The sequence below is a fragment of the Crotalus tigris genome, unplaced genomic scaffold, assembly GCF_016545835.1.
Source record: "Crotalus tigris isolate CLP2741 ecotype Arizona unplaced genomic scaffold, ASM1654583v1 scf7180000018217.1405312, whole genome shotgun sequence".
NCBI classification, from domain to species: domain Eukaryota; kingdom Metazoa; phylum Chordata; class Lepidosauria; order Squamata; family Viperidae; genus Crotalus; species Crotalus tigris.
This window is the reverse complement of record NW_024096887.1, coordinates 1,192,744-1,207,793: the sequence shown is the minus strand read 5'-3', so window position 1 is coordinate 1,207,793 and position 15,050 is coordinate 1,192,744. Positions and strand designations below refer to the sequence as shown.

At 50.9% G+C, this 15,050-nt stretch overlaps 1 protein-coding gene across 8 annotated transcripts in view; it reads left to right on the top strand.

Moving 5' to 3' along the window:
* Window positions 1–15,050, top strand: part of PRRC2C (proline rich coiled-coil 2C) — a 116,077-nt gene that overhangs the window by 39,847 nt on the left and 61,180 nt on the right. For all 8 annotated transcript variants that reach the window (XM_039349013.1, XM_039349014.1, XM_039349012.1 and 5 more), the window contains exon 18: window positions 114–268. In XM_039349013.1, coding sequence (XP_039204947.1) covers window positions 114–268 — 155 coding nt within the window. The remainder of the gene's footprint in view (window positions 1–113; window positions 269–15,050) is intronic.

Below are 15,050 nucleotides of genomic sequence, written 5' to 3'. Positions count from 1 at the left end.
AATAATGGGGGGGGGAATCCTTTCCCCTGAATAAACTAAACCCATAATAATGACCATTGCTTTTAACTGGTGTCTAGGTATAGGTCTAATTAAAATTTGGACTTTCTTTATAGGCGTTGTCATTATTGATGACCATCCTGAAGTGACAGTAGTTGAAGATTCCCAGTCCAACTTGAACAATGATGGTTTTACTGAAGTAGTGTCAAAAAAACAGCAAAAACGTTTGCAAGATGAAGAACGTAGAAAGAAAGAAGAACAAACAGTGCAGGTTTGAGATCGTGCATAGCATTACTTTTTTTTTTGTAGAAAGAAGTATTGATTTGAATTATATCTAGTTCCTCAGATAATTTCAATTACACTTTCTGCACATTCTTTAGTCCCTACAAAAAAGAATTCTGATTTACTCTATTTTGTGATGTCCTTTTCTGTTTGGAATCTTACACGATAAGTTGATCTCATGCTATAAGCTATTTACATAATTAATACATTTTATCACTTACTATCCCTCACCACATATTGAATATTCTGCGGCTCTTCAGATGTTGCTAAACTACAACTGCTTGCATATACCTTGCTATTATTCATATTCCTTGGATTGACCAGGAGTTGAAATTGAGAAACATCTGGAGTAAATGGTGTTCAGGCATCCTGATTCACCGAACATTCTACTTTAAATTAATGCCATCATTTCCCAGAACATTTTTCCTTGCAAGCAAGCAATAATGATGATGATGTTGGAAGGGATCTTCTCCAGTACAGGAGATGGAGAATCCACCAATGGGTTTTCTCTGTCTGCCTGCTCTTGAGACCAAGTAGCCAAACCTTGACATGCCCCCTCTTGCTAGGGGACCCATTCTTAACTTGGTCTCAGCTCTTGAAGACATCGTTTTGGCTTGGCTCTCAGCTATTTCAGGTTAGACAAAGCAATTCATTGGTGGATTCTCTCTAAATTATTGGCTATCTTAAAATTAGTTACTCTCCCTTACCAAATTCCCCACAGATACTGAGATCATTTATGATCTCAAATTAATTAAAAGGTGGGGTGTGGGGGGGGAATCCCTTCCAGCTTCCCATCCCATTCTCAGGGCTCTGGGTGGGGAGGGGGGAAGAAGGCACCAGCAGAGACTGCTTGCTGTGCCTTTCTCCCCAGCCTTCCCAGCTTTTCACCCCAATTTGGGGGAAAATAGCAAGCTCCAGACTTGGATTCAAAACTTGAATCGGGATCGTCGGAGCTTGTTCAAGCAGCCCAGGGCAACCGCGGGCGCCATTTTAGTTGCCGTTTAGACAGCGAATGCCCTTTTACTTTAATTGGGAACTCCGGACAGCAAAATAGAGCATTTCTGCAAAGAAACACTCCTTTCTCCAGTACAGGAGATGGATAATCCACGGATGGGTTTTCTCTGTCTGCCTGCTCTTGAGACCAAGTAGCCAAAGCTTGACACGCCCCCACTTCCTGTGGAGTCCATTCTTAACTTGGTCTCTGCTCGAGAAGACTCGTTTTGGCGTGGCTCTCAGCTTATCAGGTTAGACAAGAAATCCATTGATTGATTATCCCTTGATAATTGGCTTCCCCTTCCCCAAAAAAAAAAAAAAATTGCCACCTATAGGAATTTAACTACAAAATTTTCTGGGGATCAGTCCTGATCTCAAACCTAAAATTAAAAAGGGGATTGGTGGGGAGGGAAACTTCCCCACAGATACCAGCCAGCCCCAGGGCTCTGGTGGGTGGAAAGGGGGGGAAGAAGGCATCAGCAGAGACTACTTGCTGAACCTTTTCCCCAACCACTAAGTTTTCCTTGGGATCATCCCTGATCCTATATTAAAACTGAAAAAGGGGGTGTGTGGGGGGGGAAACTCCCCACGGATCCCAGCCAGCCCCAGGGCTCTGGAGGTGGAAAAGGGGGGGGGGAAGGCATCAGCAGAGACCACTTGCTGAGCTTTTCTCCCCAACCTTCCAAGGGATTTTTTCCTCAAATTGGGGGAAAAAATAACAATCTCCAGGTCCGGATTCAAACTTGAATTCGGATCATCAGAGATTCCCTAGCAGCCCAGGGCAACCGCGGGCGCCATTTTAGTTGCCGTTTTCAGGCAACAAAGGCAATCCCTGACTGGGATTCCCTTAAAACGTCACCAGCGCGCCAAATTTAAATCCCCGGGCACAAGCAGCTTCTGGGAGGCTGCGGAGCTTATTTTCAAAGGGAAACGAGCCGCGGCCACCCTCCTTTTTAAAAAGCTGAAGCACAGAAGGGAGTAAGCCCCAACCAAGAAACGGAGGCTAGAGAACCCTCCTGGGATCCGCAAAGCCCGTTTTCAGGGAGAAATGAGCTGCGGCTGCCATCTCTTGCCAGAGGAAGGCAAACCGAGCTTAAGGAAGCTCCACATCATATCTGGAAGCACTGATAGAGGCGGAATAGGAGCGCACAGCCAGCGCTCCACCCCCAATACACACATATAATAATAGGACAAAATATAATAATAATAAAAATAAATAAATAAATTTTAAAAATAATAATAATAATAATTTAAAAAAAATTTTTTTTAAAGCTAAAAATTAAGCGACTGCAGGGCCAACAGGCCTAAAGGCAGAACACACAATATTATCATCATCACCATTATTGTTGTTGTTGTTGTTGTTGTTGTTGTTGTTATTTTATTATTATTGTTGTTCCTATTATTAGTATAATAGTAATAATATTAATAAGAATAAATTCCGCTCTAGGTGACCGCCATTTGATACCTTGTTGTGTATTAAGTCAGGCCTACAGACCCTTTTGAGGTCGCCACTGATATTTTTTGCCTCCCTTTTCCTTTTTCTACTGGTGCACGTTGCCTGGTCACCTAAGGCCTCCGGGCGGAACCCAAAGAGTGGTTCCAAACGTGCCTTCGGTACCTCCCTCAGCTACCGTGACCTTAGCCCAGAGAGAATATTTTTGTTGTGGTCGGGTGATCAGGGGAACAGTCCTGGTACTTGTTCCAATTTCGCTCCCGCCAATACTTGCCTGCCTGAGCGTCTTCTCAGTTTTTCTGGGACTGCTCAAGCGGAATGGAGGGACCCTCGTTGCCTCAATCCATGAGCACGACCCCTCCATCTCCCAATTACGGCTGCAACACACCTTCTGACCAGAAGGCGGCAGGCAAGTGCAAAGCAAAGACAAAACACTCGCTCAAGAGGCCCTCCAAGTTGGCGGAAAAGCAAGCCAGCCGTAGGCACCAGGCCCTGGAGAAGGAGTTCTCCAGAGCGCAGAGGCAGGCCCAATTGGAATTGGTTCAAATAGCGGCCACCGAGATGGAATTACCATTGGGTCCATCCACATCAACCCAGAGCACGTGGTCCATTCCAGGAACACCTCAACCACTGGATCCGCCATCTACATCAGCCCAACAAACAACCACGGCGGCAGGCACAACCACTGAGTCCACCTCTCCACCTGCGGTCACCACACCCAAAGGTAATGACATAGGGGACATCTCGGCAGATGGACGGCTAGAAGCCCTATTAACCAAAGTGGTGGACCGAGCCCTAGCACAGCGCTCCGCCCACCACGACCAGGGGCCCTCCACCTCAGCCATGCCACACTCGGAACTCCCCTCAGAGTCCTCAGGCATTCAGGAACCCGTCTCCCCGGCCCAGTCCTCCATGAGTGGTTATTCTTCACCACAAGAGGAGGATCAACCTGGGATCTCACCTTGCCCTGCCATTTTCCTGAAAGGGATCAAGAAGCCATGGGACTCTCCCGCTTCCTTCCCATCAGTGAGTGGTACGGACAAAAAATTATACAGCACTGCCACAGACCTCAATGAGGCCTCAGAAATACCTAAAGTAGATGAAGCCTGGACCCCCTTGGTCTCCCAGACAGCCATGGCTGGGGACCTAGTGGAGGCCCTTAAGGCAGATGACAAAAAGTGGGAACAAGCCCTTCGCAAAACCCACCAGACAGCGGCATGGGCCATCAAAGCAGCCACCTCGGTCTCCTTTTTTGTCCGGGCCACCCTCATCTGGTTGCAACAACTACAAACCATAGTTCCTATGGAGGACATGCGAACACACCAGGACCTGGCTAAGATGGTAGCAGCCACGGAATATGCTGCAGACGTAACGCTCCAATCGGCCATTTTTTCATCCAGATCCATAGCATCCAACATAATTGCCAGGAGAATGCTATGGCTAAAACACTGGCAAGCTGACACCAAGGCTAAGTGGTGGCTAGCGACCGCCCCTTACTCAAGCAACGGTCTGTTTGGGGAGGCCTTGGACCCCTATCTTGTAGAGAACAAAGACAAGCGGAAGGTCATGGCACACTTGAACAAAAGGTCAGACAAACGTACCACACCTTACTTTCGTAGGCAGTCCTTTCGCCAACCGACAACCACGCCTATCAGTCAGGCACCCAAGCCATTCACTCCCAGGCAGAACAAACCGTACGGCCGCCCCTACGACAGACCGGGGTTCCAGCCCAGACAACAAAACCAGTCGAGACGACCCTTTCGTGGAACGGGTCGTCCGTACCGGAAGACAAAATGACTCCTACATAGACCTACCCATTGGAGGAAGACTAGCTCACTTCTTCCACCAGTGGGAGCAGACCTCCACGGACAACTGGGTACTACAAACCATCCAGTCCGGGCTGTCCCTGGAGTTCCTGGTCACACCCCCAGACCGACTCATCAACTGCTCGGTCTCCAGGAACCCCACCAAACGCAAACTCATGCAGGAGGCCATCCAACACCTGTTGGACATTCAAGCCATAGAACCGGTCCCAGCGGAATACAGAGGCAGAGGATTTTACTCCATCCTCTTCGTGGTTCCAAAGACTTCAGGAGGATGGAGGGCAATCCTGGACCTAAAAAACCTCAACCGCTACATCACATACAAAAAATTCAAGATGCAATCCCTTCAGTCCATCCTGGGAAGCATCAGAGAAGGAGACTTCCTGGCATCGATAGACCTCACGGAAGCCTACCTTCACATCCCCATCCACCCAAACCACCGCCGGTTCCTACGTTTCTGTTACGGGGGAAAACACTTCCAATACAGAGCTCTCCCCTTCGGTCTATCTTCGGCACCCAGGGTATTTACCAAGATACTAGCAGTGGTAGCCGCCAAACTGAGAAAAATCCCAATACGCGTCCAATGTTACCTAGACGACATACTAATCCAAGCAACATCCCTACAGACAGCTCAGGCGGACGTAAGGACCGTCATTCGCGTCCTCCAATTACACGGATTCTCAGTAAACTTTCAGAAGAGCCAGACAGTTCCCTCGTCCAGGCTGCTGCATCTGGGGGCCACGATAGACACAACCAACTGTATGGTCTATCTCTCCCAAGACCGGGTGGCCGGCATCAGGGAACTGGCTCGCTGGGTTCACAGGCAACGTTCAGTTCCGATACTAACACTTTCCCAATTATTGGGCAAGATGGTATCGGCCATAGCCATTGTACCCTGGGCCAGGCTCCACCTACGGGAACTACAGTGGTTTCTGCTCCTTTACCAACGGCAGAACACCAGCGCGTCCAACCACCTAGTCAGGGTCACGACACAAATCCACAGGGCGCTACGCTGATGGTGCTCTCGGGCCGTGACCAAGGGGTCACCCTTCAAGGAACCAGTCAGAGTTACCATCACTACAGACGCCAGTCTGTATGGTTGGGGAGCCCATCTGGACTCCCAGTTTGTACAGGGACGTTGGTCCGCCACGGATCTGAGAAACAACATCAACTGGCTAGAACTCAGGGCTATCCACCTAGCCTTGCAACAATTCAAAGACAGAATCAGAGGCCACCACGTTCTAGTCCTAACAGACAACGTAGCAGCCAAGGCGCACATCAATCGGCAGGGGGGGACCAGATCAAAAACCCTGATGACAGAGTCACGACTCCTATTCAGCTGGGTAGAGCCCAATCTGAAGTCACTAAAAGCGGAACACATATCGGGGGTCAACAACCAGCAAGCGGACTTCCTAAGCCGCACCACAGTGGACCCTTCGGAGTGGGGGCTACACCCGAACTTGTTCCTAGACATCTCCCGCAAGTTCGGGTACCCGATCCTCGATCTGTTCGCATCATCAGACAATGCCCAGCTCCCCAGATTTTACTCTCGTTACTTCAACCCGCGAGCAGAGGGGACGGACGCTCTGAGAACTCAGTGGCCTCAGGGTCTGCTTTATGCCTTTCCCCCACTACCACTCATACCGGCGGTCATCCGCAAGCTGATTCAGGAGCGGGCAGAAGTGATCCTAGTAGCACCATATTGGCCACAGAGACCGTGGTTCGCCGACCTGATGAACCTGTCTCAGTCGCCCCCATGGAATATTCCCCCTCATCAAGTGTCCGTACACCAGGGAACCATCAGTCACCCGGAACCCCAATGGTTACAACTGACCGCCTGGCATTTGAGCGCCAGATAATGGCACAGGAACTATTCTCTCCCGGGGCCATTACCATAATTCAAGCTTCACGCCGTCCGGCAACAAACCGCATTTATGACTCCACTTGGAAAAATTTTTGCCTTTGGTGCAGGGAACGGCAGTTTGACTTACACAAACTCTACATCCCTCAGATAGTAGATTACCTCTTGGAGGGACTAGACAGAGGCCTCGCCCCCGCGACCATCCGCAGGCAAGTGGCGGCCTTGTCCACCCTCCTCACCTGCACGGATTCGGTTCCCTTAGCTCACCACCCCAGGATCCGCGCCTTTATCAAGGGCGCCTATAACACCAGACCTCCAGTAATTCACAGGTACCCGTCCTGGGAACTACCGCGAGTCCTTCACGCACTCACTCGGTCACCATTTGAACCATTGGCGACCGTTTCCTTGCGACACCTGTCGCTAAAGGTGGCGTTCCTGATTGCCATCACATCGGCCAGACGAATTTCGGAACTGGCCGCACTGTCAGTCAGAAACGACCTATGCATTTTCCACAAGGACAGGGTGGTCCTTAGGTTAGATCCTGCCTTCATACCGAAGGTGAATTCACTCTTTCACAGGACACAGGAAGTAATTCTCCCAAACTTCTGTCCAAATCCAACACATGACCGGGAGCGGCAGTGGCATACATTGGACGTCCGCAGAGCCTTGCGGCGTTATATAAAGCGTACAGAACCCTTCCGCAAATCGGAGGCCCTATTTGTGTCCTTCCAAGCGGGCACCTTGGGGCGGAAAGTTTCCGCGGGCACCATTGGAAGGTGGATCCGAAGCTGTATCGCAGAAGCTTACAATGTATCATCCCTGCCGCCCCCAAGTCATCTCACAGCCCATTCCACCCGAAGCGCTGCAACTTCGGCGGCATGGGCTACCCAGGCGTCAATCGAGGAAGTTTGCAGGGCCGCGACATGGTCCTCGCCTTCCCCGTTTATACGACACTACAAGATAGACCGCTTTGCATCGGCGGACGCCTCCTTTGGTAGGAGGGTCCTCCAGCAAGTTGTCTCAGAGATCAATCTACCGGCCTTATCTGTTTCCCACCCCTTGGGACAGTGAGGCTTTGGTACGTCCCATCCGTGGATTATCCATCTCCTGTACTGGAGAAGGGGCGTTGGTCTTACCTGAACGCCTTTTCTCAGTACGGAGATGGATAATCCACACCCACCCCAAGGCCAGCAGGCCACTAGTAGGGAGCTGAGAGCCAATACCTCGTCAATCATCAGCCAATTCGCCCTCGTTAAGAATGGACTCCACAGGAAGTGGGGGCGTGTCAAGCTTTGGCTACTTGGTCTCAAGAGCAGGCAGACAGAGAAAACCCATCTGTGGATTATCCATCTCCGTACTGAGAAAAGGCGTTCAGGTAAGACCAACGCCCCTTTTTTCTCAAATTTCCTACCGAATAAAGCTCTTTAAACAGCACTGCCCACACAATTCCCCTGGGCATCGGATTGCTGCGGAGCCCGTTTTCGGAGGAAAAACGGGCCACAGCCACCATTTTAAGACTGCGACGATCACCGGGGCAGCATAAATCAAGTCCCTTGTCCCTGCCGGCAGTCGGGAAAACAATTTCTCAAGTTCTGCAGATTGGGGGGGGTAGCCTCCTGAGGGTAGCTGACCCCAATCTCGCACGGTCTGGCACAGCCGTTTTCGGCGACAGAGACTAGCGCCCAGATACCTTGTGAGGCCCTCTAGGCCTAATGAGGCCTGTTTTGCCTAACGAGGCCTGTTTGCAGGAGCCGCGACCACTAGAAGGCCACGTGGGCCCAGGGAGGCCCAGCAAGGCCCATTACAGGATTATTGCAGCAGAGCAGACAAGGAAACAAGGAGAGGGGAACCCTGGACATTCATTCTGCTTGGTAGCCGCCATTTTGAATTATTTTGTTGATCTCTTCAGGCCTCCAGTCCTCACTAAGGTAGCCTTAATTTTTTGGTCTTTTCCCTTACTGGTGCACACTGCCTGGTCATCTAAGGCCTCTGGGAGGAGCCCAGAGAGTGGTTCCAAACGTGCCTTCGGTATCTGTCTCAATTACCGTGACCGTAACCCAGAGAGAATTTTTTATTGGTCGGGTGATCAGGGGAGCAGTCTTGGTATTTGCTCCAATCTCGCTTCTGGCAACTACTTGCCTGCCAGAGCTTTTTCTCAGCCAGTTTTCCTGGGATTGCTCTAATGGGATGGAGGGATCCTCGTTGCCTCAATCCATGGGCACGACCTCTCCACCTCCCAATTACGGCTGCAACGCTCCTTCTGGCCAGAAGGTGGCAGGCAAGTGCAAAACTTAAGACCAAGCATATGCTCAAGAAGCCCTCCAAGTTGACGGAAAAGCAAGCCAGCCGTAGGCACCAGGCCCTGGAGAAGGAGTTCTCCAGAGCGCAGAGGCAGGCCCAATTGGATTTGGATCAAATGGCGGCCACCGAGATGGAATTACCATTGGGCCCATCGACATCAACACAGGGCATATGGTCCATTCCGGGAACACCGCCACCACTAGGCTCGCCCCACACATCGGCCCAACAAACAGCCACTGTTGCGGGTACTACCACTGAGTCCATTTTGTCACCCTCGACCACTGCACTCAGGGGTCAGGACATAGGGGACATTTTCTCAGACGGACGTCTGGAGGCTTTATTAACCAAAGTGGTGGATCGTGCTCTAGCGCAGCGCCCTGTCCAACACGATCAGGGGGCCTATACCTCGGCCACACCATCCCTTGAACTCCCCACAGAGATCCAGGTTATTCAGGAGCCCACATCTCCAGCCCAGTCCTCCATGAGCGGTTACTCCTCTCCTCAAGAGGAGGAGCCACCGGAAATTACCTTGTCAGAGGATGAGGAACTTCCCCCTGAGCCATCCCCCTCAGGGGGTCTATTTAACCCCAACCTATTCCTCACGATCCTCCGCAAGGCCACGTCCACTGCGAACATAGGGTCAGAACAGTTCCCTCAACCGCAGATGGCACCGGGCACCATGCCCAGGCCGATATTTTTTGAGAAAGTGACAACTGAACACCACGTGCCTTGTCCCTCCATTTTTCTGAAAGGGATCAAGAAACAATGGGTTTCCCCTTCTTCCCTCCCTTCAGTGAGTGGCACAGACAAGAGGATGTACAGTACATCCACAGATCTCAACGAGGCACTAGAGATTCCCAAGGTGGATGAGGCCTGGACCCCCTTGGTTTCCCAGACAGCCGTTGCGGGGGACCTATTAGAGGTTCTCAAAGCTGATGACAAAAGGTGGGAGCAAAGCTTCCGCAAAACTCATCAGTCAGCGGCATGGGCCATCAAAACGGCCACCTCGGCCTCCTTCTTCGTTCGGACTACCCTTCTGTGGTTACAACAACTACAGGCCAGAGTCCCGGCTGAGGACTTGCGGACTCACCAGGACCTGGCCAAGATGGTGGCAGCCACGGAATATGCTGCGGATGCAACACTCCAATCGGCCATCTTCTCTTCTAGATCCATAGCATCCAATATAATCGCCAGAAGGATGCTATGGCTAAAACACTGGCAGGCCGACAACCAGGTTAAGTGGCGCCTAGCGACAGCCTCTTATTTAGGCAGCAATTTGTTTGGGGAGGCCCTGGCCCCTTATCTCGTCGAGAATAAGGACAAACGTAAGGTCATGGCTCACTTAAACAAAAAATCTGACAGATGTCCTGCGCCTTATTTTCGAAGGCAGCCCTTTTGGCAAATGACAGCCGCGTCTCTCAATCAGAACGCCAAACCATATATTCCCAGACAGGACAGACCGTACGACCGTCCCTATGACAGACCAGGTTTCAGGTCCAGGCAACAGAATCAGACTAAGCGGCCATTTCATGGAACGGGCCGTCCCTACCAGAAGAAATAATGACCCTTATCCCGACCTGCCCATTGGAGGAAGACCAGCCCACTTTTTCCATCAGTAGGAACAAACCTCCACGGACAACTGGGTACTGCATACCATCCAGTCCGGATTGTCCCTGGAGTTTCTAGTCACACCTCCAGACCGACTCACCGTCTGCTCAGTCTCCAGGGACCCCATAAAACGCAGACTGATGCAGGAGGCCATCCAACACCTGTTGGATATTCAGGCCATAGAACCGGTTCAACCAGAATACAGAGGCAGGGGTTTTTACTCCATCCTCTTCGTAGTTCCCAAGACCTCAGGAGGATGGAGGGCAATCCTGGACCTCAAAAATCTCAACCAAAACATAACATACAAAAAATTCAAGATGCAATCCCTCCAATCCATTCTGGGAGGCATCAGACAGGGCAACTTCCTGGCATCGATAGATCTCACGGAAGCTACCTTCACATCCCCATTCATCCAACCCACCGTCGATTCCTACGCTTCTGTTATGGAGGCAAACACTTCCAGTACAGGGCCCTCCCTTTTGGTCTCTCCTCTGCACCCAGAGTGTTTACAAAAATACTGGCAGTAGTAGCCACCAAACTCAGAAAAATCCCAATACGCGTCCAATGCTATCTGGACGACATTTTGATCCAAGCAACATCCCTCCAGGTGACTCAGGCAGACGTAAGGACCGTCATTCATGCCCTTCAGCAACATGGGTTCTCAGTAAACTTCCAGAAGAGCCAGACAGTTCCTTCCTCCAGACTACTGCATCTGGGAGCCATCATCGATACATTCAACTGCATGGTCTATCTCTCCCAGGAGCGAGTGGTCAGCATCAAGGAAGTGGCTCGCCAGGTATACAAACAACACACAGTACCCCTGGTAACACTCTCCCAATTACTAGGCAAGATGGTCTCCTGCATAGCCATAGTCCCCTGGGCCAGGCTTCATCTGTGGGACCTACAGTGGTTTCTTCTTCCATTCCAACGTCAGAATACCAGCGCATCCAACCACCTAGTCAGGGTTCCGGCGCACATTCGCAGGGCGCTCCATTGGTGGTGTTCTCGGGCGGTGACCAAGGGGTCACCCTTCAAGGAACCAGACAGGGTTACCATCACGACAGACGCCAGTCTGTAAGGTTGGGGAGCCCAGCTATACTCTCATTTTGCGCAGGGACGATGGTCCACCGCGGAACTGAGAAACAACATCAACTGGCTAGAGCTCAGGGCGATCCATCTAGCCCTACAACATTTCAGACACAGAATCAAGGGCCGTCATGTTCTAGTCCTTACGGACAACGTGGCAGCCAAGGCACACATCAACCGTCGGGGGCACCAGGTTCATAGCCCTCATGACAGGCACGGCTCCTGTTCGCCTGGGTAGAGTCCAGCCTGGAGTCGCTAAAGGCGGAACGCATATCGGGGGTCAACAACCAACAAGCAGACTTCCTGAGCCGCACCACAGTGGACCCTTCGGAGTGGGGGCTACACCCAGACCTTTTCTTAAACATCTCCCGCAGGTTCGGTCAGCCGATCCTCGACCTTTTCGCATCGTCAGACAATGCTCAGCTCCCCAGATTTTACTCCCGCTATTTCAATCCAGGGGCGGAGGGGACGGACGCATTAAGAGTTCAGTGGCCACAAGGCCTACTTTACGCCTTTCCCCCACTTCCGCTCATACCGGCGGCCATCCGCAAGTTGATACACGAGCGGGCGGAGGTGATTTTCGTGGCACCATACTGGCCACAGAGACCGTGGTTCACAGACCTGATGAACCTGTCTCAATCACCCCCGTGGAAAATTCCCCCTCACCGAGTGTCCCTACACCAGGGAACCATTTGTCATCTGGAGCCCCAATGGTTGCAATTGACCGTCTGGCACTTAAGCGCCACATAATGGCGCAGGAATTATTCTCCCCTCGTGCCATTACCATGATTCAGGCTGCACGCCGTCCAGCGACCAATCGCATATATGATTCCACTTGGAAAAATTTTTGCCTTTGGTGTAGGAGGTGACAGTTTGACATTTCCAAACTGACCATTCCTCAAATAGTAGATTATCTTTTGGATGGACTGGACAGAGGCCTCGCCCCGGCGACCATTCGCAGGCAAGTGGCGGCTCTGTCCACTCTTCTCACTTGTGTGGATTTGGTTCCCTTAGCTCACCATCCAGGGTTTGCGCCTTTATCAAGGGTGCATGTAACACCAGACCCCCTGTGGTACACAGGTATCCATCTTGGGAATTGCCGCGAGTACTTCGCGCTCTCATACGATCGCCCTTTGAACCACTGGCGACCGTTTCCTTACGACACCTGTCACTAAAGGTGGCGTTCCTGATCGCCATCACATCGGCTAGGCGAATTTCTGAACTGGCTGCACTTTCGGTCAGGAATGACCTCTACATTTTCCACAGTGATAGGGTTGTCCTTAGGCTAGATCCTTCCTTCATCCCGAAGGTGAATTCTCTGTTTCACAGGACACAAGAAATTATTCTCCCAAACTTTTGTCCAAATCCGACACATGACTGGGAGCGGCAGTGACATACATTGGACGTCCGCAGGGCATTGTGGCGTTACATAAAACGCACGGAGCCTTTCCGCAAGTCAGAGGCCCTCTTTGTGTCCTTCCTACCGGACACTCTGTGGCAGAAAGTTTCCGCCGGTACCATTGGAAGGTGGATCCGGAACTGTATCGCCGAAGCGTACCAGGCCTCGTCTCTGCCGCCTCCAAGTCATCTCACTGCCCATTCCACTCGAAGTGCTGCAACCTCAGCGGCATGGGCCACTCAGGCGTCCATCGAGGAAATTTGTAGGGCTGCGACATGTTCCTCGCCTTCCCCGTTTGTACACCACTACAAGATCGACTGTTTTGCTTCAGCGGACGCTTCCTTTGGTAGGAGGGTCCTCCAGCAAGTGGTCTCCAAGGACACCTTTCCGGCCTTATCTGTCTCCCACCCATCGGGACAGTGAGGCTTTGGTATGTCCCATTGGTGGATTCTCCATCTCCTGTACTGGAGAAGGGGCGTTGGTCTTACCTGAACGCCTTTTCTCAGTACGGAGATGGAGAATCCATACCCACCCTAAGGTCCGTTAGGCCGTTATTAGGGAACTGAGAGCCAATACCTCGTCAACCTTCAGCCACTTCACCCTTGTTAAGAATGGATCCCCTGGCAAGAGGGGGCGTGTCAAGTTTTGGCTACTTGGTCTCAAGAGCAGGCAGACAGAGAAAACCCATTGGTGGATTCTCCATCTCCGTACTGAGAAAAGGCATTCAGGTAAGACCAACGTCCCTTCTAGTTTAACCCCCTGCTCAGGCAGGAAACTGTATACCAGTGGTGGCGAACCTATGGCAGGCGTGCCAGAGGTGGCACACAGAGCCCTCTCTGTGGGCACGCACCGTTGCCCCAGCACAGGTGGTCTCTAAAAGTTAGCCATCTCTGGCCTAAGGCCAGCCAGCCTGGAGCCGCCATTGGGGAGCCCACCATCCCACCCGTCAGAGACCTCCCAGGATCTCCCCCAACCCTGCCCGGCTGCCACAGGTGTCCCTCCCCATAAGAAACATCAAGATGGCCACGCCCACCCCGGCCATGTCCACCCAATCTGCCATGACTATTGCAGCCACAGATCCAGTGGCCACGCCCACCCAATCTGCCAAGTCCACTGTAGCTGCACCCGAGTGGGCTATACCCACTTGGCACCTGGCGATACATAAGTGGGTTTTGGGTTGCAGTTTGGGCACTCGGTCTCTAAAAAGTTTGCCATCACTGTCCTATACCATTTCAGACAAATGATTGTCCAGTCTCCTCTTAAAAACCTCCAGTGTTGGAGCATTCACAGTTTCTGGAAGCAGGTTGTTCCACTGATTAATTGTTCTATCTGTCAGGAAATTTCTCCTTAATTCTAGGTTGCTTCTCTCTTTGATTAGTTTCCATCTGTTGCTTTTGTCCTGCCTTCAGCTGCTTTGGAGAATAGCTTGATTCCCTCTTCTTTGTGGCAACCCCTTAGATATTGGAACACTGCTATCATGTCACCCCCTAGTCCTTCTCTTCATTAAACTTGACATACCCAATTCCAGCAACCATTCTTTATATGTTTTAGCCTCCAGTCTTTGTTGCTCTTCTCTGTATTCTTTCTAGAGTCTCAACATCTTTTTTAGATCATGGTGACCAAAACTGGATGCAGTATTCCAAGTATGGCCTTACCAAGGCATTATAAAGTAGTATTAACCCCTCATGTGGTCTTGATTCTATCCCTCTGTTAATGCAGCCTAGAACTGTGTTGGCTTTTTTGGCAGCTGCAGGATGCTGCTGGCTCATACTTAAGTGATTGTCCACTAGGACTCCAAGATCCCTCTCACAGTTACTACTATTGAGCGAGGTACCACTTACACCGTACCTGTGCATTTGGTTTTTCTTGCCTAAATATAGAACTTTATTTTTTTCACCATTATATTTCATTTTGTTAGATAGCACCCAATGTTCAGGTCTGTCAAGATCCTTCTGTATCTTCAGCTATCTTCTGGAGTGTTGGCAATTCCTGCCAGCTTGGTGTCATCTGCAAATTTGATGAGTTCCCTATCTATCCCCTCATCGAAATCATTGATGAAGATATTGAAGAGTATTGGACCTAAAACAGAGCCTTGGGTATCCCACTGCATATTTCCTCCATGTAGATGCCGTTCCATTGAGGACTACACGTTGAGTGCAGTTGGTCAGCCAGTTATGAATCCATCTGGTGATGCTGCTGTCTAACCCATATTTTTCTATCTTATCTAGTAGTAGATTGTGGTCTACT